This window comes from Aulonocara sp. 'chitande type north' Nkhata Bay, linkage group LG3 (genome assembly GCF_057382095.1).
Source record: "Aulonocara sp. 'chitande type north' Nkhata Bay isolate Kocher_YH1m ecotype deep benthic linkage group LG3, A_spYH_male_GT1.1, whole genome shotgun sequence".
Classification (NCBI taxonomy): domain Eukaryota; kingdom Metazoa; phylum Chordata; class Actinopteri; order Cichliformes; family Cichlidae; genus Aulonocara; species Aulonocara sp. 'chitande type north' Nkhata Bay.
The window spans coordinates 27,382,055-27,409,060 of record NC_141346.1 but is presented as its reverse complement, the minus strand read 5'-3'; the positions used below and the strand labels follow the sequence as shown (position 1 = coordinate 27,409,060).

Genomic DNA, 27,006 nt, shown 5'->3' with positions numbered 1-27,006 from the left:
AATCAAGCACAACCACGCCCATTGGACGAGGCGGGAGTGGTCTGTTCCCTCCAGCAGTCTGTGAAATCTTTCCGTGGATACTGTTGTGTACAGAATTTGTGTGGAAAGAAGAACAGACAGCAGCAGTATTTGATGTGTTCGTGTCTTACAGCAGGAACTGTTTACCTAACAACCATTTTCATATTTTCGCTTCAGCTTAGTTTTTGCTTCAAACTCGTTTCACGTATTAACATTTTTTTATTTTTCCGGACTTAAAGAAAATGTTTGATTCCAGATGAATCGACTCTCGTGTTTCCTCCTTTTTACTCGGTGTGAATCAAAGCCGTTCATGTTTTACATTAACTTGTTTTTCTTGTGTTTCTGATCAGTCTTTAATTTCTAGCCAGCAGCTTCTTCCTCCTCTGAGTCTTTCTCACTGCTGCTGACAGTCACTTCGTTCTTCAGCTGATCATTAAATTATTAATGTGAACAACAGGGACAGCTCGCTGCTCGCTCTCTTTAAACTGGTGAGTAAAAACTGCGGGAGATTTGGCTGTTTCTATTTTTCATGTTCAGTCCTTTAAAACATCTTTAATGTTAAAATATAAAACTCAGCAGGATTTCATGTTAGAATTTTTTTCAACACATCTACTTCCGCTTATCACCTTATTCCGGGTCTGGAGCCTGTCCCAGCTGTCTTTGGGCGGAAGGCAGGATACGTCCTGAGCTGGTCGGGACTTCTTAGTGATCCAGAGGAAGCCCATTAATTAAACTATTATTAAACCAGCTTTTATATTTTGACTCTGGTCCTTCGTCAGCTTTTGTTTGGACCAATCACAGCTGTGAAGTTTTGAAAATTTAAAGTGCGCATTGAGGAAACAGAAGAGCAGTTCCGTCCTTGAACCTTTCAAATAAATAAAATCTTTATTCAGAGTTTAAACTCAGTGTTGCTGCTTCCTGTGGATATTTATTTAGGTCTTAGAGGGAAATCTGTTCCAACTCAGTCCTGAAATGTGTTTTTATCTCAACATTTAAGCATCCTTCTCTGTTTTTGTCACGAGTTCTGATGCAGTATTGAAACACATCATGTTATACGCTCTTACTTCGTGGATGGAAAAATGTTTGTTCAGTGAATGATTCTCAGCTGATTCTGAGAAACACAAACACTACTCCCCTACAAGAAAAAAAAGAAGAAGAAACGTTTTATTAATTTAAATTTGTTTAAAAGAAGTCCGACTGATCAATAATCAATAATAATAAAACGAGTCAGCCAGGAGTGAAATGTTGGTGATAATCCCTGAAAGTGCAGCAGGTCAAAGTAAAGCTGCAGGATCATCTGTAAACTGTGGTGATGTTTGCAAGAAACTGAAAATAAGAAGGTGTCTGTAACAGAGCAGGAAACAGTGAGCTTTCAGCGCCACCATCTGGACAGACAGCCTCATTTCAGCTCAGACTGTAGCTGAGTGTTGATGTTCAAACTGCAGCATTTCTGTGAGATTCTTTGAATGTTACTTTGTACATTAGGTGAAGCTGTTGCTGCTGTGATGCTCCTCCTCTATAAGACTCATAAGTCAGCATATTACTGTGATATTTACACTGTTTGCACCAGTTCTGTTTATTTCCTGTATTTACCTCTGAATCTGTTCACACAGATGATTCCTGTGATGAGAAGCTGTTATCAAATGATTTATATTCTCTATGAACTTTTCTGTGATAGAAAATGATTCAAACTAAACTCAATAAAACACTTTGTAACTCTGTAAACACAAATGTGACTCTATTATTTCCTACAGTGTTAAAGTTGAATCAATGCAGAAAATCAGAGTTTGTCCTGACTGTTGGAGCATGGAGGGATTGTGTTTTCCAGATGTGTTCCAGATGCTGCTGTTTGGTTCATATAGTTCTTTCCTTCCATGAATCCAACATGTGAATGTTTGAATGATGGAATCAGTCACTCAGTGAATGTTTTCAGTCCACTGGGACCTTGTTTGGTCTCCATGTAGAAGAGCTGAGGTTCCTGTCATGATCCTGTTCTGGAAGCAGAATAAAGTCCAGCAGGTAACCAGACAGCAGCTCATCTTTGTGTCCTTCACACTCAAAGTTCATGTCAAGTGAAAGCAAAGCATCACTTCCTGTAATTATAACTGAATGCATGTCATAGTTGTGAGACTAGTTGTTGTTTGTTGCTCCACTTAAATAGTCTAAAGTGGTTTTCTAACATTAAATCAGATGCATCACATGCTGTATTATACTGTAGTTTACTGATTCTTTGCATCAGCATTTTACTGGAATAACAATAAAACTAATCTAATCTAATCTGAACATCAGAAAAATTGCATGCACATTATACATGTTCAGTGTAATATAACGAACATCGTGCTGCTGTATTTATCAGTGACTTATCCTGACTCAGGTGTGGTGATCAGGTGCAAGCACACTCTGGGTTTGTGGCATTTTTGTTTGTATTTGTAAGATTGTATATTTATTATGTATTTTTAAGAAATAAAAAATAAACAGTCATAAGAGAGACAACAGGCTCAGAGTCCTCTTGTCTCATTGGAGAGTTCTGTGATGTCACTTCCTCTCACTCTCCAGTTTAGGTAGCAGCTAACTGCTAACAAACCTACTGATTCAGTGCTTTGACAAATTTAGATTTCATCCACTTAAGTTGAGCAGAGAGGAGCTCACTGTGTGAAAAACAAACAGCATCGCTGCTCGGTGAATGAAACTCATTGTGGAAAACAGTTTGCATTATCTGATCTTCCCACAGCAAAACGTCACTAATACCACAAAGATTATATTATGTTCAACACGCTCAGTCATTTGTATTTTTATCCTTAATGTTTGCCAGAAAGGAGGACAGCTCCAGTCATTTTCAGGATATATTTAGGTACAAGACGACCATTACAGCAGGAAGAATACAAACAATAAACAACATAAAACAGTAATTTTCACAGTGGAAGAATCTTTTAAAAAGACGTCTCATGCTGTTTACAGTGTAAGCTTCAGTTTTCATGACCAACCAATGAAAAACAAACAAACAAAGAAAGAGAGCCTTGTACAAATTTAATAAAGGTTTTTATTAAAAGAGTTCAGGACATGGCACCTGTGAGCTGTACAGGTATTTCTCTTTTTCATTTTCCCTCACTTATGGGTACAAACATGGTATAAACACACTATTTCTTAAGGCTTGTGCTGTGCAATAATGGTTTCCTGCCACATAAAACAAAGTGTAGCATGGTGTGACGTTGATAGAAATGCAGAATGACAAACTACAGCACAGGACATGCAGAGTGCAGCGATCAGCTCAGCACAAATTCTGTCTCATTTACTCAACCTGGCAGTCAGCTCAGGGCGTGCTCTTCCTATGTGAAAAGGGCTTTAAGAATAAGTCTATGACATACATGATGTATAAATATATAATCACTGAAACCAGCTAACTAATACACAAACAGAGCTTCTTTTATGCCTTATTTGTAGGTGATCAGGGGACCTTTCCCATGTTAGCTGAATGTGCTGATCACCACACTCACAGGTCTTTTTCTAGCTCCATATTTTCATTCTTGGACTTCACTGCAGGAGCTTGAGATGAGACGTTTTAACCCCACCTGCTTTTAACCCAGGTTCTTCTGATTGGCTTTGCTTCAGAAAAAGGATTTCACAGCAGTTGGGTGGACTTTTGTGCAGTCACAGCCGTGTGTTTGAGATGGCCAAGACTGAAAGTAGATTATGTTGATTATTATTATATGTTATAGGTGATACTGTGCTGCTGTTCTGTGTCCACATTTCTGGCAGGTATAACCCAGTGTTAAAAATGGGATTAAAAGTATAAATATTCATACTCTCACAATGGGAATAAATATTGATAAAAACAAAGTTAAAATATAATAAATACTGATAAAAAGCATGTAAACATAAGTTAATTAATATGTACATATGTATATGTAATATATAAATGGTGTGGGGGCAGGACTTAGTCTTTTAGAGTGTGTTTGTCAGATCCACTGAGCGACCAATCATTGGCCAGTCTGACCCTCCCCCAGTCTGCGCGCTGCTCAGACACCTGTGTGTGCCTTCGTGTGCCAGTGAGATACGCCAGAGACACAGACAGTGAAAGATCAGTTTACCCGTGCGGCGAAGAAGCTAGCTGGATAGTGAAAGTCCTTTTTTCGGCGAGAATAATAAGAGTGATACTGTATTCCAGAGGCCGTGAGCCAACGTGAGCACTGTGAAGCCCCGTGTAGCATTTGTTGCTTCACATGGTCAGGTTTTTTTCCCTTTGCTTATTTGGATTGGATTGGTTTTGAGGACCTGAGAAGAATCGAGGATCCCGTTTCCAGTACTGGATGGCGAGCCCAGCCCAAAGAGCCGGATGAACTGGTAGATTGTAACCCGACTGGTTACAAACACACTGAGTGACTATTGAACATTGAAAGACTGAAATTGACTTTAAAAAAGACACAAAAGACAATATATCCTTGAGTCGACCATTTGTGGGGTTTATTTTATTTTGTTTTCAAGAAGCGCGCTCTACTTTTGTTAAATGTGCACAACTTGCTAAACTTTAATAATTGCTAATAAATGCGATTGTGTTTTCTACACCTACTGTGTACAAGTACTCTGTTGTCATACACCCTTGGCTCCTACGAATCTAGAACCTGTCTGATCTGGTCCATATTTCCCTTCTGTGGTTAAAGGTAACTATACTGCCGTACTACATGCAAAGAAGGCAAGAAGTAGCACTAACAGGTCTTACATGCCCATTACTAGTATTGCACCACCAGTGTTAATGGGCATGTAAGACCTGTTAGTGCTACTTCTTGCCTTCTTTGCCACTGGTAATTCATAGATTCATTACATAAGTCATCTTTTCAGGATTAATAAATGTGAAAATATATGTGTTTACATAAAGTAATTTTAAGTCACCTCTCACTTTAAGTATGCAAATGCAATAGTAGCATGAAACCCTGTGTGAGAGGGGAGGAGCATGGACAGAGAGGTTATGAGTCTCACGGTTTTCTGACTGTTTGCACAGGTAGTTCTGGATAACTGCTATTTTCTGGAACTTTCATGCTTATTTAGGAAGGAGTTCATTGTTACATCTTCAGTTTGTAATAAATAAACAGTCTTCAAATCATAATGCAACTGGAAGCATTTCTTTTGGAAACCAGGAACACGCGTCAGCCATAGACTCCCCTTTTTTGAACTTGGTTTATTGGAAATTACCCCACATTACTGTTGTTCAATCTCACTGTACAAACACAGCAGCTTCATACTTTGCAGCCAGTAACAGACGAACACTCAGTTATTTTATTTATACAGCTGCTGCCTTTGAATCCACAAAGAAAAAAGATTCAAATAAAATAGAAACAAACACACTATAACATAAACACACTGATAGAGTAAAATATTATAAACACTCAGATACTTACTCCTAATGTCTCCTCGTTTCAAATGGAAGCTTTCTCGTTGCTTCAAAGACTTGATTTATCGTTGTTGTGCATGATGACTCGCTCTTCTTACTGACTGAAACAAACTCTCTGCTTTAAGGTTCACATGTTCCTGTCAGTGATCAGGTGATCAGACAAATTCCAACATCCCTGTTTGATTTTCACTTCTCCTTCAAGTTACATCTGGATCAACTCAGACTAATAAAGTGTTTGTGGATCCAGAAACTGTTTAAACTGTTTAAAGAGCAGAATTGATCTTTAACTGTAAACTTAAAACCCTCAGAAATGAAACTTGAGGTGAAACTGTTTTATTTGAATCTTCATTAATCACACTCAGTGAGAACAGGAACATCATCTGGTGTCCTGATTGTTGAACTTGATCAGAGATGTTAAAGCAAACAGGTGTGAATCAGGTGCTGCTGTCAGGATGTCTGCAGTCTGAATCACTGTCAGTTATCTCTCACATTTCCTCGCTTTTAAATCCAGAGCCTCTCATAGTTATGCTGACTGACTCTCTCTACCAATAAAAAAAAGAAAGAAAAATTAGACCAGAAAGTCTGAATTGTGCCACGTTTTCTATACGAGCTCTCCATAAGCACACTGAGAAGTTAGTGATGCCACTTTCAGAGAAACTTCAGTTCTTTCTTTTATTTCTAACTCCTAATCTGACTGACTGTTTTTCTGCAGCTGTTCTCCACCTTTGAAGAACCACAGGTGTGTCGTGGGAACAAAATAAAAAACATTCAGGAGTCTTGAATCTCTCCAACAGATTATGTGTTTGAGCTGTTTCTGCCCAGCTGAAGCTTTAAATGTCTAAAAAGGTGATGTGGGCTGAGACAGAGTGAGAGAGAGAGGAGCAGACAAACTAGTTTAATTCTAGAAAATCATTTATTTACAGGAGAGTTAATGAAGACTTCATAACAAAGCTGACAGCCTTTGGTGTCTGATCATGCGCAGAGTGTTGGAGTTAATGTTGTTTCAGAGGTGAGTTTAATATCCTGTTTCTCTGTTGCCCATCAAGTTTCTGTGGTCTGTGCTTCTGTCTACAAATGTCTCTGTAATGTAAGAGTGTTTCTGTGTTATCCAGCTCTCAGGCTGCTGATGGACAGACAATCGGTTTGATTTGTTTTAAGTTTAACCAGAAAAACAAAAATGGAAGCTTAATTTAAGCTTGTGACCTGTGAGCTACTGTGTGGGTTCACACATTTTCTCTTTATGTGCTGCATTATTTATCAGTACAAATTAGATTGAATAAAAATATTATCACTAACATTAGAAGAATTATAAATTTCTCCAGAACTGAAATGAACATTAGATTTTAATAGGCATCACTGTTTGCAGCATGCTAACCTGTCATGGCTGCTGCCATGGCTGCTAGCCAGGGTGGCTTCCCGGATGGTGTTTCATTTCCAGTATTTCAAAGTTCAAAGTGTGTCTGTTGACAGGGTGACGAGGGCACGAGGGAAGACGTTGTGGCAGCGAGTGAGAGGCTCAAATGTAAAGCGCAAGCTGGGCTGTTATTTGGTATTATTTCTTTAAATGTCTTAAAGCAACATCAGACTTTAATATGGAACAAGTGGTTGATGAAACAGAGATATGAAAAAGCGAAAAGAGGCGGAGCTGAAAAGCTGAGAAGAAACTGGGGAAGAAAAAGAATCAGTAAAATGTGTCAGTCTACTCGGCATTGTAGCAGCTGCACCTTCAGCAGAAGAATCAGAAACGGTGCCAAAAATAGCAGGTCTGACTTTTTCTCCCCGTCCACCCTCTGTGACAACAGCTGCATCTGGTCAGAAGGGAACAAACACACAAACTTGTTGGCTGGATTAGTATAAAATGAAATGTCTGGCAATGGACAGAAGCAAGGATATCGATGTTTACGCCCTCGTGCAATGAAGAGGATGCATGTTGTATCACAAGACATGATGAGCCAGCTGATTGATTTGTTTCTCTGAGGCATTTTGTGAGGGTATAGCTGCTGTGGCATTTGTCTGGCTGGAAACAACAACTGTAATCTCCACATTTCGACTTTTCTCAAAACACTATTTCAAGTTTAATGTCAAAATGGACTCATTTTTTTTCCTTTCATTAATGTGACCTTAGTACTCTACCGTACCACTAATTACCCAACTTCTAAAAAAAATACTCTAACAACATATTTACTTATAAAAAGACCATCAACAGAAATAATTAAATAACATCAATAGATAAAGTCATTTGCTCCCCCCTCCTGCACTTTCCTCACTTTCACTATCCAATAGAAGACAAGGTGCCTTGTTTGCTTGAGGATTTCTCCAAAACATGTGATGATCACAGTTATGGATGGTCTGGTTTAATAAGTGGGTTTGTTTGAAGTTGTGCAGAACTTGTCTACGTCACCATTTCACAGAATATGATCAGGACGTGACAATAGCCAAATTGTCCAGCAGGTGCCACTGTGGAGATGGTTTCAGATTGTTTGGAATCATCAATACAAGCACAAAGACTTCAAATGTTTCACGAAGTCTCGCTTTGCTCATCACTAGTATGGTGACAACTTCACAGGATGTCCGTATCTCAGCACTGTCATATTTAAAGGTGACCTTCATAAACCGAGACACTGACATTCATGTTTGCCACAGAAAATCCACATTTACTCCTAACTAAGGGTTTAAATGCACAAAGGGCAAAAATAAGACAAAAATAAGATACGAAACAGACACTGAGGCAGAGACTAAGATGCATAAACTTGACAGGGACAAAAGGAAAACAAACATGAAAATGAAACTGACTAAACATTTGAGACACAGGGTTCATAAGAACAACAGGCACATTTTTACTCAAAGTACCCAGATACATTCATTAGACACTATTATGTCTAACATTTTGTCAGATTGAAGAAACCTTTTTGTATTTTCCATCAATTTCAGTGCAAAGTGTTTCACATGTAAAACCCAACATGGGAAATAGACTATGTGCATGTTAGCATATGCTACTTCCGGTGCGGAAACTCCTGTGGGGAGCTTTGTTTCCGGTGTCCTATTCGCGCCTTGTTTACGTCCAAAACAAGTTAAGCAAATGAATGAATCAAGTGGCGATTTACATTTCTATAGATGTCTTGGGCATTTACCCAATATATCTGTAAATGATGTTCATCAACTTGTCGATATTTTTTCCCCCGCGCCTCAGAGCAAAAGAGAAAATGGATTCAAATGTTATATTTCTCAGCTGTCCCTCGTTTATCACGGGTGTTATGTTCTAAAATAACCAGCGATAGGTGAAATCAAGTACCCAATTTTAATTTTTGACGGTGCAAAACGTTTCGTCGACATCGTGGCCATACAGTACTGCACTGCAGAGTCACGCTGCTAGCGATCGGTGCAGCGATTCTGTACTGCACTGTACAGGAGAGACGTCACGGAGGAGACCGTCTGCAGCGATCAGGACGCAGGACACATTGTGACGTATACCCACCCCTAATCAAGAACTTGCAAAGTAAGAACATGATCTATGTCAGGTAGCACTTTTGTTATTTACATTTAAAAAGAGGATTAGTGTTACTGTGCGCTGGCTGAGTCTGTTTCTTCTCTTAGAAATAGTTTCTCCTGCCCTGGAGAAAATCCACTTGCATGGAACAGAAGAGGCTGTGGAGTGCAGGAACCACACTGCAAGCTGGTAGATATGCAGGTATTCCTGGGTCCTGCAGACTATCACCTAAAAACAAACAAAATGATTTTCTAAACTGTAGCAATGTAATGTACGTATAGTGTCAAATACATTTTTGTAGTCTTCATCAGCTTTAATTCACATGGAAGTGTTCCTAAAGTCATATGCTGTAATGGCATTTACATTATGAAAACATGATTTTGGACATTTCAGGTTTTTCACTTCGGCAGATAAAATGAATTGAGCAAAATCAACTCAAAATCCCGCGAATGATTCACCTGCCTGTAAACCACTGAAACACTTGTGTTCGAAATGAAGCTTCGGACGTCACCGATCACGTGACTCTGGCCAAACGACACAGTGCTTCTGCAGTGTGTTGTTTTTTGGGTACACACCGGAGCGCCAGCTTCCAGCGGGCCATCATTAGTCTAATGGGTAGATGTAATCAATAAACCGTTCTCATGTAAACATGCATCATGGTGTGGTATTTATTTGCCTGTCACTTCTTTATGTTGGTAAATAAAATACATGCAAAATACATATAATAACATACAACACAGTATGGCGCATGCCTCTGCTGTGAGGTCCTGCCTCCAGGTACTTAGCAATTAACCACTGGACACCTGGACAGGTCTGTATATAGATCATATGATATTTGCTACATCTCTGATATATTTTGAAACTGGGGAAATAACTGATTGTGAACTGGGTGGGGGGAATCCTTGCGAACATGTCAAATACAAACACGATGCATTTAAGGTTATCCTGTGTGGCTTCTATTCAAGAAAAGAATTTGTTCCACTGTGCGAGGACTGAGTCTGTTCCTTTTCTTGGATATGATTTCCCCTGCCTTAGGGAAGATCCTCTCACATGGAACGGATGATGCTGGGGTGCACATAAACTGCAAAGCAAGTTTATGAAGATGGGGGTATACATTCTTCCTGGTTGCCCAGAAGTGGAGCGGATCCTCTGTCCGGGGAATCAAAGGATCTGCCATGTACCTCTGTACTTCCACTGTGGCATCTGCTGTGGCATTCCTCACCTGCCTCTCCACCATATGGCTGTCCAGCAAATACCACAGCCCACCACCTGAAAGACTAATGAAATTAAATAGCTGCACATTCTGTAGACTGACATTTCCAGATGTATTTTAAAATGACATCACATGTGAATATTCAAATGTAAGTGTTACTAAAGATATCTAATGAAATTTATATTTCGACAAGCAGATTGTCGTTTTGTTAAAAAACGTCTAATAGTCACATATTTCCAATAACGGAATTGAAACGTTGGGATATTAAAGCATATTCTTACTATTGAGACATTTTTAGAATATGCTGGAACCCTGTCATTGTGTTATGGACTTCAGGTCAACAAAAGCCATACCTGACTGAGTTGCAGAACTGGTTGCTGGCTCTGGCTGTGACGAGGTAGATGGGATAGGAGGGACGGGCATGATCTGGTCTTTTTCATTTTCAATGATGGTGGCACATTCTGCAGTCAGACGTCTCACTGCAGCTTGAGCATTGGTCTGAATGCAAAACCCCACAGCCTTGAATCTTGGATCAAGCAGGGTAGCAATGGTCATTACACTCATTGTTTCCAAGTGAGACGAACATTCACCCAGCATTCTTGTGAGGTTCATGCACAGCTGGCGGGCTTTGTCATCAAGAACTTGAGGTTGTTTTTTAGCAATTGCATACCGCAGCATGCAGACAAGTGGAATGACTTTGGACCCAGATACTCTCTGCTCTCCAGAAAGTTCAGTAGTGGCTGTGTAAAAAGGAGAAAGCACCTCCAGGCACTCTTTAACTGAGTGGTACTCCTCAGCAGTGACAGGTGTGAGATCTGTTCTCATTGAGACAAGGGCAGCACTAACTGGCTCTCTCTCCTCATACAGACGCTGCAGCATGGTGTATGTGCTGTTCCACCTGGTATCAACCTCCTGAAGGAGCTTTAGATGTGATCTGCCCATCTGCTGCTGCATTTGGCAGAGCTTCTCCTTTGCTGTTGTGCTAGATCGGAAATAGCTTACCAATTTACGTGCCTTACCTCTGATCTCCTCAAGCCCAGGCGTGTTGTCAATTGATTTTCTCACAATGAGGTTCAGAGTATGTGCAATGCACTTTGTGTGGCACACTTTCAATATTTTAGATGAGGCAATCATGTTTGGTGCTGCATCAGTGACGAGGCATCTGACTTTATTTTGGATGCCCCACTCCTCCATCAAAACCTTTTTCACCTCAGCAATATTTTCTGCTGTATGTGTCAGGCTCAGGAGCGACTCGGAGGCAGACCGTCACTAAAGTTCACAATTTATTTACACACAGACACCAGGTGTGGATATATACAGGTGAGGGGGCACAGGAAGAGGGTCTCCAGGGAACAGCAGACACGGGAAGGGGACGGCTATGTACACAATCCACTGAAGCTCAGGTAGCTCGGACTCCGGCTTTTAGCTCACCAAACGGCGGTCCTCAGGCTGGCGAGAAATCTGGCACAGGGAGGAAAAACAGGTAAGTTGCGGCACGAAAGAAACTTCGGAAAAAGGCTCAGATTGGCAATGACACTGACGAGTGTTACACAATAATCCAGCGAGGAAGCACTCTCAGCAGCCGCCTTAAGAAGTGAGTGAGATGATTGTTTGCAGGTGTCCGAGCCAGGGGCTGGAGCCGTCATGACTCCGCCCCGGTAGAGCGCAGTGCGCGGGAGGGGAGAGAGGGAGACGCAGCACAACAAAAACACTTGTAGCCATACAGAGTCAGCCAAGAAGGCACAGGGTCATGACAGTATGTGCCTTGGAGAAATGTCTCACTCCTAGCAACACTGTGGATAGTGTATCTTGTTCATTGACAAAATGACATGTCACAGCCAAGTAGGCATCCATATGAATGGATGTCCACATGTCACTGGTGAGACTGACAGCTGTAGCCTTCTCCACTTCTCTCTTTGCTTTCTCCTTTTCCTCCTTGAACTTTTCCACCACCATTTCTTTTAGAGCCTTTCTGGTGGGGATTGTGTAGGTTGGGTCCAAGACACCAACAAACTGTCTGAAACCAGCATCGTCAACAATGGAAAAGGGCTGCGAGTCCTTCACGATCATGTTCACCAAAGCAGCATCGACCACCTGCTGTCTGGTCTGAGTGGGATTTGTGTTCATGATCCCTTCAATACACAAAAACATTTGAATGTGAGGATGAAAATAGGCTTAACTGTGTTGTATAAGTTGATTAGGCTTTAATGCCATTATTCACAGGTAGTTCAATGGTTATTATGTGTTGTGGGATCAAGTAAATGGGCCTCCCATCTTACCAATAGCCTGCGGACATTACATAGGAAGGGGAAGAACCACCAACCAGTGCATCCTCTCACCCAGAAAGCGAAGTCAAACGCAATTAGTGACATTTTGTGCTAGTGATGTGAGACATGAATGAATGAATGACTGAATAACGGTTGATGTCCATACCATGAATGCTTGGATTCACTGTCATTGTACTCGTAGATGGGACCCCATTGTGCTTAGCACGGAGATGCCTCAGCATCGATGAGGTGTTGTTGTTGTAGGCCAGCTGCTGGTCACAGACCAAGCACCGAACCTAAGTAGTACATGGAGTAATCCTCCTTTGATCAGATTACTGGAATGCAAAACAAACAGCAAACAACACAAACAAACAACAAATCTCCAGAAGCAAAGTTAGATGGCTGGTCTTTGACTCTGACCACACTGGAAGATGTTTCCCCTGATTCAACAAAGCATGTAGACATCCCTCAATCGGGCTTCTGGTGCAACTATCGATTGTATTTCTATTGTATGTTTTATTGTTTCTTGTTTTCCTGAACACCACAGACTCATTATTGTAGAACACTCTGTATTTGTCTAATTTATTTAAGGAACCATCACACCATTTTGCATCCTCAACACCTGTTTAATTTTGTTGTATCTTGTAATAAACACCGGTGATTTCAAATACATGGCATAAGTAAGCACATAGATGTATAAATCATACAGTAGACAACAATGAATGAAATAAAACCAAATGTTTACAACATTTTTCAGTTACGGTTGGGAAATAATGGATTTGTGAAATCTCAAATCTCAAAATTAATTTTTACTTGTTAGATTTTGGTCTTTAATAATGAAGAGTGGGTTTTGTCCTGTTGCTTTTGGACTCTTTGTTTTTGATGGTTGGATCCCAGTTCTCATGTGTTACAGATAACTGAAAATGAAAAAAAGACAATAACCTCATGCAACATCACAGTTTAATGCAAATTGAACTTTAAAAAAACAGAAGCACAAAGTTTATTCAAGAGAAACAAACAAACCAAAAAAAAATGTAACATTATAAATATCATAAGAAGTTCAACAGATTTGCTTCAGAGCAGCTTACATGTGCTGCAGTGTCTGGAAACAGAACTAAAGGGGCTTTCACACTTTTAGATATGACATCCTGAAATTATGATGCTGTGGAATAACCTCAAAGGACCAAAAAATATGTTGTATGTTGTATGTAACTACTGTTAAGATGTATCTGTCCCACTGCGCAAGTGTCCAGTGAAGGGGGGCATGGCTACGTGCAGGTGGGAAGGGGGAGAAGAAGATTTGGAGGGTCAGGTTTTTTTTGTGTGGTTGAACGAAAGAAGGCTACCATTAAAGTTGGTGTTAACATACCAGTTGTGTGATTATTGGACTAACACTACAAGGATATTATTGAAGAAACCGTAATAACAGGTAACATCACCTCTTTTCACTACATTTCACTGAGAAAGTCACACTGACAGCATGAATCAACAACACTCACTGAAACCTGAAACAACAGACAGAAAACAAGTGACACAAACTCACCTCCATGTTTGTGTCATTTTCTCTGGTGTTCAGTCCAAAGTTCCTCCTTGTCTTACTAATGTAGCAGAGCATGAGGAAAACAGCCATCAGCAAAACACCATCCAAGGACGCACGCACAACCAGAAGCCAGGAGGAGTCAGGACAATGTGTAGAGACTCCTGCAGTGACACTTTCACTCTGTGTTGTTGCTGTCTGCAGTGTGGAAGCAGGTGGGTTTGAATCTGTGAACAACAAACAGAAAAAATATCAATACTAAATCAATAGCGATACAGACAAATGCAGTAAAACGAATCATATTATCATACAGGTAAATAGAAACATGTATGAAGCACTAAATGCAGCATTAACATGAAGCTTATGAGTAAGTTCAATAGGGAAGATCTGTAATCACTCAGCTGCCTGCTTTCCTGTTCTTTACATCATTATTACTTTTTCAGATAAACCACAAAGTCACGTTCAGTGTCAGTCTCATCAGATCAGCTGATGGATAAGCTGATACTCTTTTACACATTAGACTGGGAAATCTCATATAAAGCGCACTACATATGTTTCACCTGCATGAGTAGAAACACTCAGCTTTAGTGAAAGATGATGATGATGATGATGCTCCACCATCACAACTTTAAAAAAATGATTCAAAGTGGCGCTCACACTTCTTAAACACACATAACCTTAGATTTCAAATAGTTAAAAAACTTTTAGTAATATAAAAAATGATGTTTCGTATATGATATGTGCTCTGATTAAAAATTATTAGTGCACATTATGACTGTGAAACTTACTGTATTTAAATATCTGTATGTTTTTTAAAGCTTCATAAGAAATATGGTTTATATTTGTGAATGAACAGAGGAATAAATTTATCAGCACAACAGGAAATTAATACTCTGAGATCGGACATCCAGACTTCAACAATTTGTCCTTTATTTGATGTTAGAAAGGTATAATGATGTCTCAACCAATCAGCTGATCTCTGGCAGTAACAACAATCTCACCTCAAAGTCACCAAAAGTTAAAAGTTTTTTTTACTGTTTTGAAAAGAAACTTACCATCAATGACAAGAACATATTCATTCACACATGAATCAGGAGACAGAGGGTTTCCATAACCACAGATGTACTTTCCTGTGTCTGACTTGGACGACTGTGTGATGGTTGCATACAGTCCGTACACAGATCCTGGTCTGTATTCAATGCTGTATCTGCCACTCTCAGATTTGTTATTAGTTGTGTCAATGAGGATCTCCCCTTCATTCTTACACTCATTCTTACAAAAGAACTTCCTGTGTCCATATGTGTTGTTGGAACATACCAATGTCATCTTTTCTCCCTCAGTTTGTGTGCGATAAAAACCAACGTTTTTATCCAGATCTGTGAAATAGAAGAACATTAATTAGTCTGAACTGAACCAGTTTGTGGGGGAGGTGTGGTCCCTGGCTCAGCTGCAGGGGAGGAGTGGGGCAGTGAGCTCAAGGGGGCAGTGCCAAGGAGGCTGGAGGGACAGGTGGTGGTGATTTACCCATTGAGGTTTCTCCCTATATATATAGTGAAGGCGGAGACCTGAGAGAGAGAGTTTGTGTGCTTATGACTTATGTGCCGAAACGTACAGCCACGTGTGTGGCACTTCAATAAACACCCCACAAGCATACAACATACAACATACTAGTGTGTTGGGTCATTTTTTACACTGTTGTATTATGATTATATTTCATGGATCAAATGAGCACAGTTATCATTTCATAATAAATCAGAAAAATCTGAAAAACACATTCTTACCTGATCCTCTGAGAATCAAAACTTGTTGTTGCATATTTAATGAATCCATGCAAAATGTAACATACATACTATGAACTTAAAGAGCAGCGTTATAGACCCTTGAAGTTCACCGGTGTGACTGCAAATGTTTTAGTTTTTTTTTCATTTGTCCTTTTTTTGAGGCATTTCTCAGGACTCACAGCTAGAAGATGAGCCTGTATATAAAAAAGGTGACTAACTTCTTTTTAGCATGATGACACTCTTGGAAGATCATCAACTTTTTAGGTCAAACATTTCTTCTGTTACTCTCCATCATAGGAATTAAATTAGTAGATTTCATCTATTTAAATCATGATGTAAACCATGATACTGATGCTCAAAATCAGTTATAGAGAAAAGAAAATCTGAACAAAAGCAAGATTTTGCTTTAGACTTTGATAGTTGGAGGTGGTGTAAAACTCAGTTTTAGCAGAGCCTAAATTTGAATCAATAAATCATTGAATATTATTGTAGGCTTTACACTGAGGTGCTAAAACGTTATCTTAGTACAGTTGTCACATGCCATATAACATGGACACTTAAGTGCAATAACAGGTAAAATGTGCTTGTATTTATTGATTGAACAGGTTGATCTAAAAGTGGTCCACATTACTAAATTAGACCTGGGGGGGTCTCCACATTTTCAATTTCAGTGACCTTTAGTAAAAACTCACCATTTGAAACTCTGACCTCAAAGTCAAAGTATGAATCTGGAGCAGAAGATCTTCCCAAACCACACCTGTACATTCCTGAGTCAGACTTGATCATTTGTGAGAAGCTTAAAAACACAATCCTCTTCTTGGAGATCCATCTTTATACTTCATGCTGTATCTGCCACTCTGAGCTGTGCTTCCATCTCACATTTTTCCTTACAGAAGAACTTTGTGCTTCCAGACAAAGATAAGTTGCAGTTAAGCGTAGGGGTGTCAAATTATCGCGTTAATTGCGATTAATTAATTACAATGCTATTTAGCGCGTTATGTTTTTTAATGTCGTTAATCTAATTTTTAATCTCTTGACGTCATTGATTTTGTATGAGAGTTGCTATGTTATAAAATCCGTTTTTATGTGCTGGGCTCCTTGTGCTTGACTTGTTGGGGGTGGAGTCACGTCGTGAGGTCAAGGTGAGAAGTGGTGATTAGCTTACAGTGTGGATATGGAGGCGCATCTGAGAGTTGTTGGCCCAATGAACGGGAAATTTGTATTTCATAAACGCCCCGACGGCACCATTGACAAAGGTAAAGTGGTCTGCCTAGAGTGTAAGAAGGAGTTTGCTTACCACCGAAGCAGCTCAAGTTTGGCCTATCACCTCAACGCAAAGCACCCAGCCGCGAGTGCAGCAACAGCTAGCAGTGAAGACGTTAGCAATATAGCAAGCCAGAGCAAAGCTTTTCGCCAAACAAAACTAGAGAATACCCCTCGTATGAGCAAGTCTGCGACCGACAGGCTGACTAATGTTATTGCCAAGTGGATAGCGATGAACTGTAGGCCGATAAATATAGTAGAGGACGAAGGATTGACAGAGGTGTTGCAAATTGCGTCCAATGACCCGTCATACAAGCCGCCGTGCAGGACTACAGTAACGACCAAAATCAGCAAAATGTACGACGGCGAAAAGAAAAACAAACTTGAGATTTTGGCGGAGGATTCTCCCAACTGTGTTGCTATAACCGGAGATCACTGGACCTCAGCTGGCAACCACAGCTATTTTGGGGTGACTGGACACTTTATTGATAGTGAGTGGAACCTCAACTCATTTGCACTGACCGTCATGAGAACAGAAACCAGGCACTTTGCTGATAAATGCGCCGAACAGTTCCTCAAGGTAGCAAATGACTGGGGTATTGAAAACAAGATATCCACCATTGGCACAGACAGCGCAGCAAACATGCTGGCTGCTATGAGAGCACTTCCATATGAGCACATCGCCTGCAATGCTCACATTCTCCAGAGGACCATCACGGTATGTCTCGATAGCAGTGGTTTTGTCGGTGTACTGGCAAAGTGCCGCAAGATTGTTGGTCATTTTAAACAAAGCCCTGCGAGTACCACAGAACTTAACCAACAACAAGTAGCACTCGGAAAGAAGAGCGATCAACTTATACAGGATGTACCCACCAGGTGGAACTCGACTCTCGCAATGGTCTCACGCCTCCTATGTAACCGAGAGGCTGTCCAGGCTACGTTGGACCAACAGAACCACAGGTTGGTCTTGCCAACCGAAGCTGAGTGGGCGAAACTGCAGAGGCTGGAGCTCCTGCTTGAACCATGCAAGTAAGTTCAAATAAACACCTTCCCATTTTAATTATATAAACTACTGTTACATGTGTAAAATCAAAATTAATGAACATAACAAGGAACTTTTAAGGACAATTAAATTGGAAATCAGTTACACTTTGATTTAAATGAATCCAGCTAGGTTTATTTAGCAAACCTCTCCACCTCTGCAGGTATGTGACAGAGCTGCTGGGTGGTGAGGCCTACGTCTCTTGCTCTGTAGTGCTGCCTGCTTTTCGCCATCTGTACCGTGTCATGGACATTACTGATGATGATCCTGCCTACGTGGTGAAGTTCAAGAATGCCTTCCAGAAGGATCTGGCAGCACGACGAGCTAATGGCAACGAGATATGGTTCGAGGTGGCCACAGCATTGGATCCACGGTTTAAGGATTTGAAATGTCTTCCAAGAGAAAAGAGGGAACAGGTAGGACAATAAGGTTAAGCTGGACTAATGAGTCCAATTCATTATCAAATCAAACTTTTATTTATTATATGGAACACAAAGTTCTTTACAAGATTAAATAAAATAAAAAAAAGCACTTAGTTTTAATCACATTCATTCATTCATTCATTCATTCATTCATTCATTCATTCAGGTGTGGACCATTCTGGAGAATATGCTCCAGGCAGCAGAGCCCAGAAGAGCAGATAGTCTCCAGCCCTCCACAGAGGATGATGGACCAGCTCAGAAGAAGAGGAGGAGCGAACTCCTTCTGGGGTCTGACTCTGACTCAGAAGATGGAATTGAGTCTGGAGAGCTGCAGCGCTACAGAGCAGAACCCAGCATCAGTATTGATGACTGTCCCCTGCAGTGGTGGTATGCTCACTCAGGAGTCTATGAAAAGCTGTCAGTCCTAGCACAAAAGTACCTGGCCTCCCCAGCTACCTCTGTACCCTGTGAGAGACTCTTTAGCCTTGCAGGCCACATAGTGCAAAAGAAAAGGGCAGCCTTGCTTCCAGAAAATGTTACCAGGCTGGTGTGTCTTAGCGACTGGCTGAGGAAGAAGAAATGAGACACATGTGGTCAGCATAGCTGCTGTGTCATTTGTAGCCTACTAGAATAGATTGCTTGATGTTCAGCACTTTTTTTTGTGATGGAAGAATACTTTGATGTGCTAACTTGCAGCACTGCAATGTCAGTTTTATTTTTCATTATCTGAAGCAGAGGAATTTCAGTGCTGTATTGCTCAGAAAAGAGCAACTCTGATGTGCTAACTTGCAGCACTTAATTTATTTGATTTTATTTGTATTTATTTTTCCACTTATTTTACAAAAGAATACAACAGTATGTAAATGGTTGCATCTGTTTAACGTTTGTTAAACAATAAATGACTTTATAAAGTCACTTTCTTTGTTATATCAGTCTTTTGGTCTGCCACAATAAGTTGAGGGCTTTCCTCAGCTATTTTTAGGTGAGATTAAAAAAGAGATTAATTAGATCAATTAATTAAAAATCATAATTAATTAATCTCTATTTTTTTTTAATCTCTTGACAGCACTAGTTAAGCGTGCCATTAAATCCTTCAGCTGCAGACCAAATATTATGTTTTGCCTTGACGAGCCCAGCTGGACCTGTCAGATGAAAAATAATAATAATACATTTAAAAGAAGATGGATAATCACAACATTATTTAGTGTATGTAGATAAATGTATTTCATAAAGTGTTTTATAAAGTTGAGTATATTTTGAATTAAAGAGAAACATTAAGCTCATCAGTCCTCACCTGACAAGAAGCAGAAGAAGAGAAAATGGAGGATTTTCATTCTGATGCAGAAAAGTCGTTAAACTTCAGAAGAACAGCGTCTGACTCTTCACTCTGTCAGATCATCAGAAAACTGAAGTTACTGAATGAGTTGTTTCCTTTTTATCACTTCCTTCAACTTTTTTAGATGCATCCATCACACGATGATGTAGATCAGTACTGTGAAGTTTCCCTGATGCCGTAAGTGTGAATGAAAAGAGTTTCAGACCAAATTTGACTTTGAAAACCTGACGACAGCTGGTTCAACCTCTGAGAGGAACACATGAAGCACATTGATTTTTTTTCTCCAGGTTATAAAATGTTCCTGGCATTTTATTCTCATCTGAATATTGTGTTTGGCTTAAGGAATAAAATGTATATTTATTTATTTATTTATTTATTTCTGAATCACCATCATTTCTTGATGTTTAACATTAAATACTCAAAATAAATCATAGAGTTGATATAAAGCAAAAAATATCTGATCAAATCATCCCATGCAGAAATCTTACAAACTGAATTTATAAGCAACAACAAAAACCTCTCACCAGCTTAACAGATGGATAAAACTAGAGTCCTCACTGCAGGGCCCGGGTCTGATTCTGCCTCCGACCATTTCCTGTGTCATTTCCCCTCACACTCTCGTCACCCTTCTGTTTCCTTTCTGTGCTATCTAAAAAACAAAAATAAACAACATCTCAAAGCTGACTGTTTTCTTAGGAATAAAGAGGCATATTAATTAATTTGTTTAGAAATCAATTTTTTTTTTTGCTGTCTCATTTTGACATTATTTTATATAAAATATTGAAAGTAAATGGCACAATTAGCCAAATGGCACAAAATTGAAAAATGGATTTAAAGTCTTTCTTTGAACATGAACCCTTTTATAATCTCTGAAGAGGAAAACACATATCCCTGTTATGTAGCAAGAACAGCAGGCTAAACAGAGATACCCAGAGATATTGTATTCCTCTTCCTGATAGACAACAGTAAACCATTTAAAATATAAAATTAAAAATATTTGATCAAATCATTTCATGCAGGAATCTTACAAATTGAAAGCAACAACAACTACAACAACCTCTCACCAGCTTATAAGGAAGAAATTACAATGAAGGTAAAAATAAATACTTCTGTTGTCTCCTTCCTGGTGGTTTGAGAGTTCTTTTGAACGTCAGTGAAATTTACCAGTTATTAAAGTAAGAAGGAGTTGCTAGAACTCAGTTATGCTCACCTTCACCTTCACTGTCTGCCAGCTTCAAAGAAGCTTGCATAAAGTCTCTGTCTAGGCCGTCATAGTTGGAGGAGGGAGTGGGTTTGACTCACTGTCATTAACTCACTAACTCACTGTCAGACTGAATTGACAGTGTTGTTATAGTTAACCTGGCTAAGCAGATGACCAATGTAGTTAAGGTTATAGTCCTCACTGCAGGGCCTGGGTATGAATCTACCTCAAACCATGTCCTGTGTGTCATTTCCTCTCACACTCCCCACCCTCCTGTCTACTAAACACCACAACATTACTGCCAGCTTGATCATTAAGTACCCATACAGCCAGATCCAATTATTTGTTGTGTTTATTTGTTACGTTGAGCTGCAGATGATTCTGCTTGCACCATGTGACAAAACAGCCCAGTATTCAGCCTCATCACCGTCACTGTGTCACAGTCAGAGACCAAACCAGACAAACGGACTCAATTGCAGATACAAACAGAGTCACTGGGAAACATGATAACAAGACGTTATTTACAAACACAGAATCACAGCTATGATGTGACTATGAACTGTGAACCATGATGTACGTGAGATTCTAAGAAGTAGTTTAGCAAACGTGAACTGTACAACAAACATGAAGTACTAGGAAACTATACACATATGAATTCTGTGACGTGGGGAAAAGGGAAGTCAGGCTGAGGGAACGAAACCAGGAGACTTTTGAGTCACTGTAACGAGAGGAGGTAAAGTTCAGAAGGTGTTTTTCTGCAGGTCAGGAAAAACCAAATATGGACAAGAACTGTGTTACTTATTGTAGGTGGAGGATCTGCATGAGAGTTGTAAGTGGTCCGAGTGAGGCGGTGATGGATACCGGTGGTGGTATACACATGTGGTATACACATGTGGTATCCGGTAACTGTGGCAGGGAGGAGAAGTGAGCAGGAGCTGTGGAGGAAGAGCTGCAGAGAAAACTGGCGTCCAAATGAAGGTGAGTATTGTCAGAGTTTGAGCATCGGGATCAGGTGGATGACTACAGGCAGAGAAACACAAGGTGAGCAGAGAATATCACTGTGAACAACATCACAAGAGCTGTGTCGGCCTACACTAACAGAGGTTAGTTGAAGACCTGGTGACGCTGGTCTTAAGTATTGGCAGCTTAATTGCCAACAGGTGTGGACTGCAGGCTGTAATGCAATGACTCCGCCCAGAGGTGGAGCCACCGGCTCTATGGAAAAACCTAGACTCAGTCAGACCATGACACACTGATACATCCAACCACTGCAGAGTCATCATAAAACTTCTGAAGATGGCAAACTCAACATGAACAATTTATAAAAGACTGCACAAAGCTGGGTGGGACAGGCCTTGAGGACATAGGACTCATCTGGTCTGGTCCAGCAGACGTTGTAACAGTCACAATGGTGTGGTGTCTCTTTAAGACAACCCAAGTCGAGGGTTAATGTTGTCATCCGTATGCGCCACTGGCTCTCTCTGTGATTGTGTGGACATGTGCTTACACGCTAGTGCATGAGGACGGACAGATTTTATGTTTTACCTCTCCAGACACCTTTCTTTTGCAACGTAATGGGTTGTACGAACACTGTGCGCTATGTTTGTTAAGCTGCAGCCGTTCAACCGGGCTTATATGGTTGATGAACAGAAGGTATATTAAAGAACATGCTGTGGAATTCCCAATGCCAGTGCGAGTGTGTATTCTTTTGACGATCCTGCTAAGTGATTTGCCGCCTCCTCTCAACCACTAAACACAACCCGACGTTACAACGTGCTTGATTGGAGTCTTCTCCTTTGTCTTTGAATCTGGTCATGAGTGGAAGTGAATGGTGGAGGAGAGGCGGCAATGGTGCAATGTGTCCATGCTGGGACAATGGAGCTGGTGCAGAAGGTTATGTAGTGAGTGACACACTCAGTAAGCCCACTGGTGTCCTCACCGTGAGGCTCACAGAGTGTCTCCCAGTCTGTCACCTCAAAACAACCCTGTAGTCCCACTAAAGCCTCCTCCGACCACCTACTACTATACTTCTAGTGGTCACAGCTTCCCTCTTCACAATAGGCACATAGCAGGGGGTGAAACAGGTGTTTATATGAAAGCTAAAATACTAAAGCTACAACGTTTAATATAAAGCTGCTGCTGAGCAAACATGGCTTATACTCCTACTCTTTCTGTTAACTAGACATAAAAACACTTGAGGTCACCCTCTGATGTATTTACCACCCCGTCGTAGATCAATCACAGTATCCTGAACTCTCATTGGTAGACGCTTGAATTGTTGTCGTGAAGTTCAGCCTGGATATCTTAAAAAGAAGGAAACTGAACTTCTTTTCAGGCACTTAGACTAACATGACCTGGACCCTTTTAGCGCCCTCTGTAGTTGAACTGTGGAAGTGAAACAGAGCCACAGCCTGCACACACACAGTTTAAATAACTGTAGATTACAATATGATGAGAAATGAGGGCTGAAATGTGAGGAGGTTTCAGACTGTGCAGACTTATGGACGTATCATAGATTTGTATTAAATGTGGTTTATGAAAAGTTCATTACTGCTTTGTAGATTTGCCCTCATTAACATACTGTCTGACCTGCTGACTTACACAGGTCAGCTTCACTGTTTGATTCTGATAGCTGAGCTGACACAGGCTCTGTGATCTGCTGTAGTTTGTTAGAAATACTTTGACTCACAGAAAAAGCTGCTCAGCTCTTGTTCTGGACACATTTGGGAGAGAACCTGCCTCTGTGTGTAACAGCGCCCCCTGCTGCTCATGATGATAAATGTGCAGATGCTGATTCTTGCTGTGACTGTTGATCCAACTGGAAGTTCTGTGGTTACAGGTCCAGCTTCCTCCTGTGAAACCTGTACTAGTGAGCTGCTGTTACAGACCACCAAGTTCTAATATCCAGTATCTCCAGGTCACAAAGCTGCAGTCAGTCAGTGGAGACCTTAATATTGACGGGTTCTCACATACCAGTATTTAGCCACGTCCCTGCTCAAGATGATTTTGTGTGATTGACTCGACCATAATAACAGAAAAATACTTTTAAAGAAGGATCAGAGTTTCTTTTTATTCCTGTCAAACATTTATCACATTTTTGTGGAGATGACTGTGTTTGAAAAACCTTTAATTTGTTTACTGCCTCATATACCAACTACTACACCTGCTGCACCCTCTCACCTCTGATGGTGTTTGAGGGAGAGAAACAACTAAAATGAACATAAACTTAAATGCAACACAAGCATCATGTCAGTGGCTGCCTTATCTGTATGTTTAGGATCATTATCCTCCTGCATTGACTGAAACTGAAGGACTGTTTGTTAACTTCAGTGAGAACTCTGACATTTCTAAACTGAAGTTTATTTATATAGAAGAAAGTGTTAACAAGCTTAAAAGTTGATGTGAGCAGTAAATAAAAAGGGTTAAACACACAGTATCACTCTCTAACTGCTCCTCTTTCTGGAGTGAAGCACAGCCTGATACCCCTCCCTCTTATTCCTGCTCTTAAACACAGCACCTCCTCTCTGTCCACGTGTTTCCTCGTTCCCTCCCCTTCAGATCTGCACTTTGAAGATGGGTGTAACCAACATGTGGTGAAGTATAAAAGCTGACACAGGCTCCATTCACTGCAGAAACATGTTGTTGAGATCAGAGCTCAGACTAGTTTCAGTTATAAGGAAGTGAAACTCACACAGTCACTGACACTGAGAGGAGAAATGGTGCAGAAAGGAGTTCAGCTGGACCGAGAAACCTTCTCTTGTTCCATCTGTTTGGATCTACTGAAGGATCCGGTGACTACAATCAGACCAGGAGTGACATGTTTAGCCGCATGTTCTCCTTAAATTGCTGGCTGTCTGAGTGGTGTCCCAGAAACGATGTGGGCTTCATAGATAATTGGCAAACCTTCTGGAGGAAACCTGGTCTTGTTAGGAGAGACGGCATCCATCCCACTTTGGATGGAGCAGCTCTCATTTCTAGAAATATGGACAAATTTATTAAACCCCCCAAAATATGACTATCCAGAGTTAGGACCAGGAAGCAGAGTTGCAGTCTTACACGCTTCTCTGCAGCTTCTCTCCTCCTGCTACCCCCCCAAAAACCCATCTCCATAGAGACTGTGTCAGCTTCCAAAAAGACAAAAAACAAACTAAAAACCAGCAACAAACAACTTAAACATAAACAATCACAAAGAAAGAACAATACAGTATCCACATCTGAACCAAAGAGTAAAACAGTGAAATGTGGATTATTAAATATTAGGTCTCTCTCCTCCAAGTCTCTGTTAGTACATGACTTAATAATTGATCAACAAATCGATTTACTCTGCCTTACAGAAACCTGGTTGCAGCAGGATGATTATGTTAGTTTAAATGAATCAACACCCCCGAGCCATTCTAACTACCAGAAATCTCGAAGCACAGGCCGAGGGGGCGGTGTGGCAGCAATTTTTCACACCAGCCTATTAATTAATGAAAGACCAAGACAGACTTTTAATTCATTTGAAAGCCTGATGCTTAACATTGTCCACCCCAGCTGTGAAACTCAGAAACCAGTCTTACTTGTTATCATCTATCGTCCACCTGGGCCTTACACAGAGTTTCTGTCTGATTTCTCAGACTTTATATCTAATTTAGTTCTGAGCTCAGATAAAATAATTATTGTGGGTGATTTTAACATCCATGTAGATGCTAAAAATGACAGCCTCAACATGGCATTTAATCTGTTATTAGACTCAATTGGTTTCTCTCAAAATGTAAAAGAACCCACCCACCACTTTAATCACACCCTAGATCTTGTTTTAACATATGGCATCGAACCTGAACATTTAACAGTGTTTCCTGAAAACCCTCTCCTGTCTGATCATTTCCTGATAACATTTACTTTTACAATAATTGATTACACAGCGGTGAAGAGTAGACGTTATCAAAGTAGATGTCTTTCTGAAAGCACTGTAACTAAGTTTAAGAATATAATCCACCCACTGTTATCATCTCCAATGCCCTGTACCAACACAGAGCAAAGCAGCTATCTGAACGCTACCCCAACAGAGGTCGATTATCTTGTTAATAATTTCACCTCCTCACTACGTACGACTCTGGATACTGTAGCTCCTGTGAAAACTAAGGCCTCAAATCAGAAGTACCTGACTCCGTGGTATAATTCTCAAACACGTACCCTAAAGCAGATGACTCGTAATCTGGAGAGGAAATGGCGTGTCACAAATCTAGAGGATCATCATTTAGCCTGGAGAAATAGTTTGCTGCTTTATAAGAAAGCCCTCCGCAAAGCCAGAACATCTTACTATTCATCACTGATTGAAGAAAATAAGAACAACCCTAGGTTTCTCTTCAGCACTGTAGCCAGGCTGACAAAAAGTCAGAGCTCTTTTGAGCCAACCATCCCTTTAACGTTAACTAGTAATGACTTCATGAACTTCTTCACAAATAAAATTTTTATCATTAGAGAAAAAATTACCAATAATCATCCCACAGATGTAATATTATCTACAGCTACTCTTAGTACCATTGATATTAAGTTAGACTCTTTTTCTCCAATTGATCTTTCTGAGTTAACTTCAATAATTACTTCCTCCAAACCATCAACGTGTCTTTTAGACCCCATTCCTACAAAACTGCTCAAAGAAGTCCTGCCATTAATTAATTCTTCGATCTTAAATATGATCAACCTATCTCTAATAATCGGCTATGTACCACAGGCCTTCAAGCTGGCTGTAGTTAAACCTTTACTCAAAAAGCCATCTCTAGACCCAGCAGTCTTAGCTAATTATAGGCCAATCTCCAACCTTCCTTTCATATCAAAAATCCTTGAAAGAGTAGTTGTCAAACAGCTAACAGATCATCTGCAGAGGAATGGTTTATTTGAAGAGTTTCAGTCAGGTTTCAGAGCTCAGCACAGCACAGAAACAGCTTTAGTGAAGGTTACAAATGATCTTCTTATGGCCTCTGACAGTGGACTCATCTCTGTGCTTGTCCTGCTAGACCTCAGTGCAGCGTTCGATACTGTTGATCATAATATCCTATTAGAGCGATTAG

At 40.4% G+C, this 27,006-nt stretch overlaps 4 protein-coding genes across 4 annotated transcripts in view; 1 reads left to right on the top strand and 3 right to left on the bottom strand.

Moving 5' to 3' along the window:
• Positions 1–10,419: 10,419 nt before the first annotated feature.
• Positions 10,420–11,238, bottom strand: LOC147334931 (E3 SUMO-protein ligase ZBED1-like). The gene has a single exon (XM_086286023.1). It carries the CDS (start codon positions 11,236–11,238, stop codon positions 10,420–10,422), a length of 819 nt encoding a protein of 272 aa, XP_086142149.1.
• Positions 11,239–11,832: 594 nt separating this feature from the next.
• LOC147334921 (E3 SUMO-protein ligase ZBED1-like) overlaps positions 11,833–27,006 on the bottom strand; it is a 144,913-nt gene continuing 129,739 nt past the window's right edge. Inside the window, exon 4 of the mRNA XM_086286022.1 lies at positions 11,833–12,072. Within this exon, the coding sequence (XP_086142148.1) occupies positions 11,833–12,072 (240 nt within the window). The remainder of the gene's footprint in view (positions 12,073–27,006) is intronic.
• Positions 13,202–16,563, bottom strand: LOC147334930 (polymeric immunoglobulin receptor-like). The gene is made up of 5 exons (XM_086287766.1): positions 16,546–16,563; positions 16,382–16,502; positions 14,964–15,284; positions 13,915–14,102; positions 13,202–13,288 (listed from the first exon to the last, which is right to left on the bottom strand). The coding sequence occupies exons 1-5, from the start codon at positions 16,561–16,563 to the stop codon at positions 13,202–13,204; spliced, it is 735 nt and encodes a 244-aa protein (XP_086143892.1).
• Positions 16,707–19,331, top strand: LOC147334929 (E3 SUMO-protein ligase ZBED1-like). The gene is made up of 3 exons (XM_086286888.1): positions 16,707–17,981; positions 18,158–18,410; positions 18,583–19,331. The coding sequence occupies exons 1-3, from the start codon at positions 16,864–16,866 to the stop codon at positions 18,997–18,999; spliced, it is 1,788 nt and encodes a 595-aa protein (XP_086143014.1). The 5' UTR covers positions 16,707–16,863; the 3' UTR covers positions 19,000–19,331.

Excerpts from the sequence above, each read along its gene's own strand:
- LOC147334929 (XM_086286888.1), top strand. The coding sequence starts at position 16,864 with ATGGAGGCGCATCTGAGAGTTGTTGGCCCAATGAACGGGAAATTTGTA. Across the intron at positions 17,982-18,157 it reads CTCCTGCTTGAACCATGCAA|GTATGTGACAGAGCTGCTGG; the intron begins GTAAGTTCAAAT and ends CCACCTCTGCAG. Across the intron at positions 18,411-18,582 it reads CAAGAGAAAAGAGGGAACAG|GTGTGGACCATTCTGGAGAA; the intron begins GTAGGACAATAA and ends TCATTCATTCAG.
- LOC147334931 (XM_086286023.1), bottom strand. The coding sequence starts at position 11,238 with ATGATTGCCTCATCTAAAATATTGAAAGTGTGCCACACAAAGTGCATT.
- LOC147334930 (XM_086287766.1), bottom strand. Across the intron at positions 14,103-14,963 it reads ATATGTTCTTGTCATTGATG|CAACAACACAGAGTGAAAGT; the intron begins GTAAGTTTCTTT and ends CACTGCAGACAG. Across the intron at positions 13,289-13,914 it reads AAAATGACACAAACATGGAG|TTATCTGTAACACATGAGAA; the intron begins GTGAGTTTGTGT and ends TTTCATTTTCAG.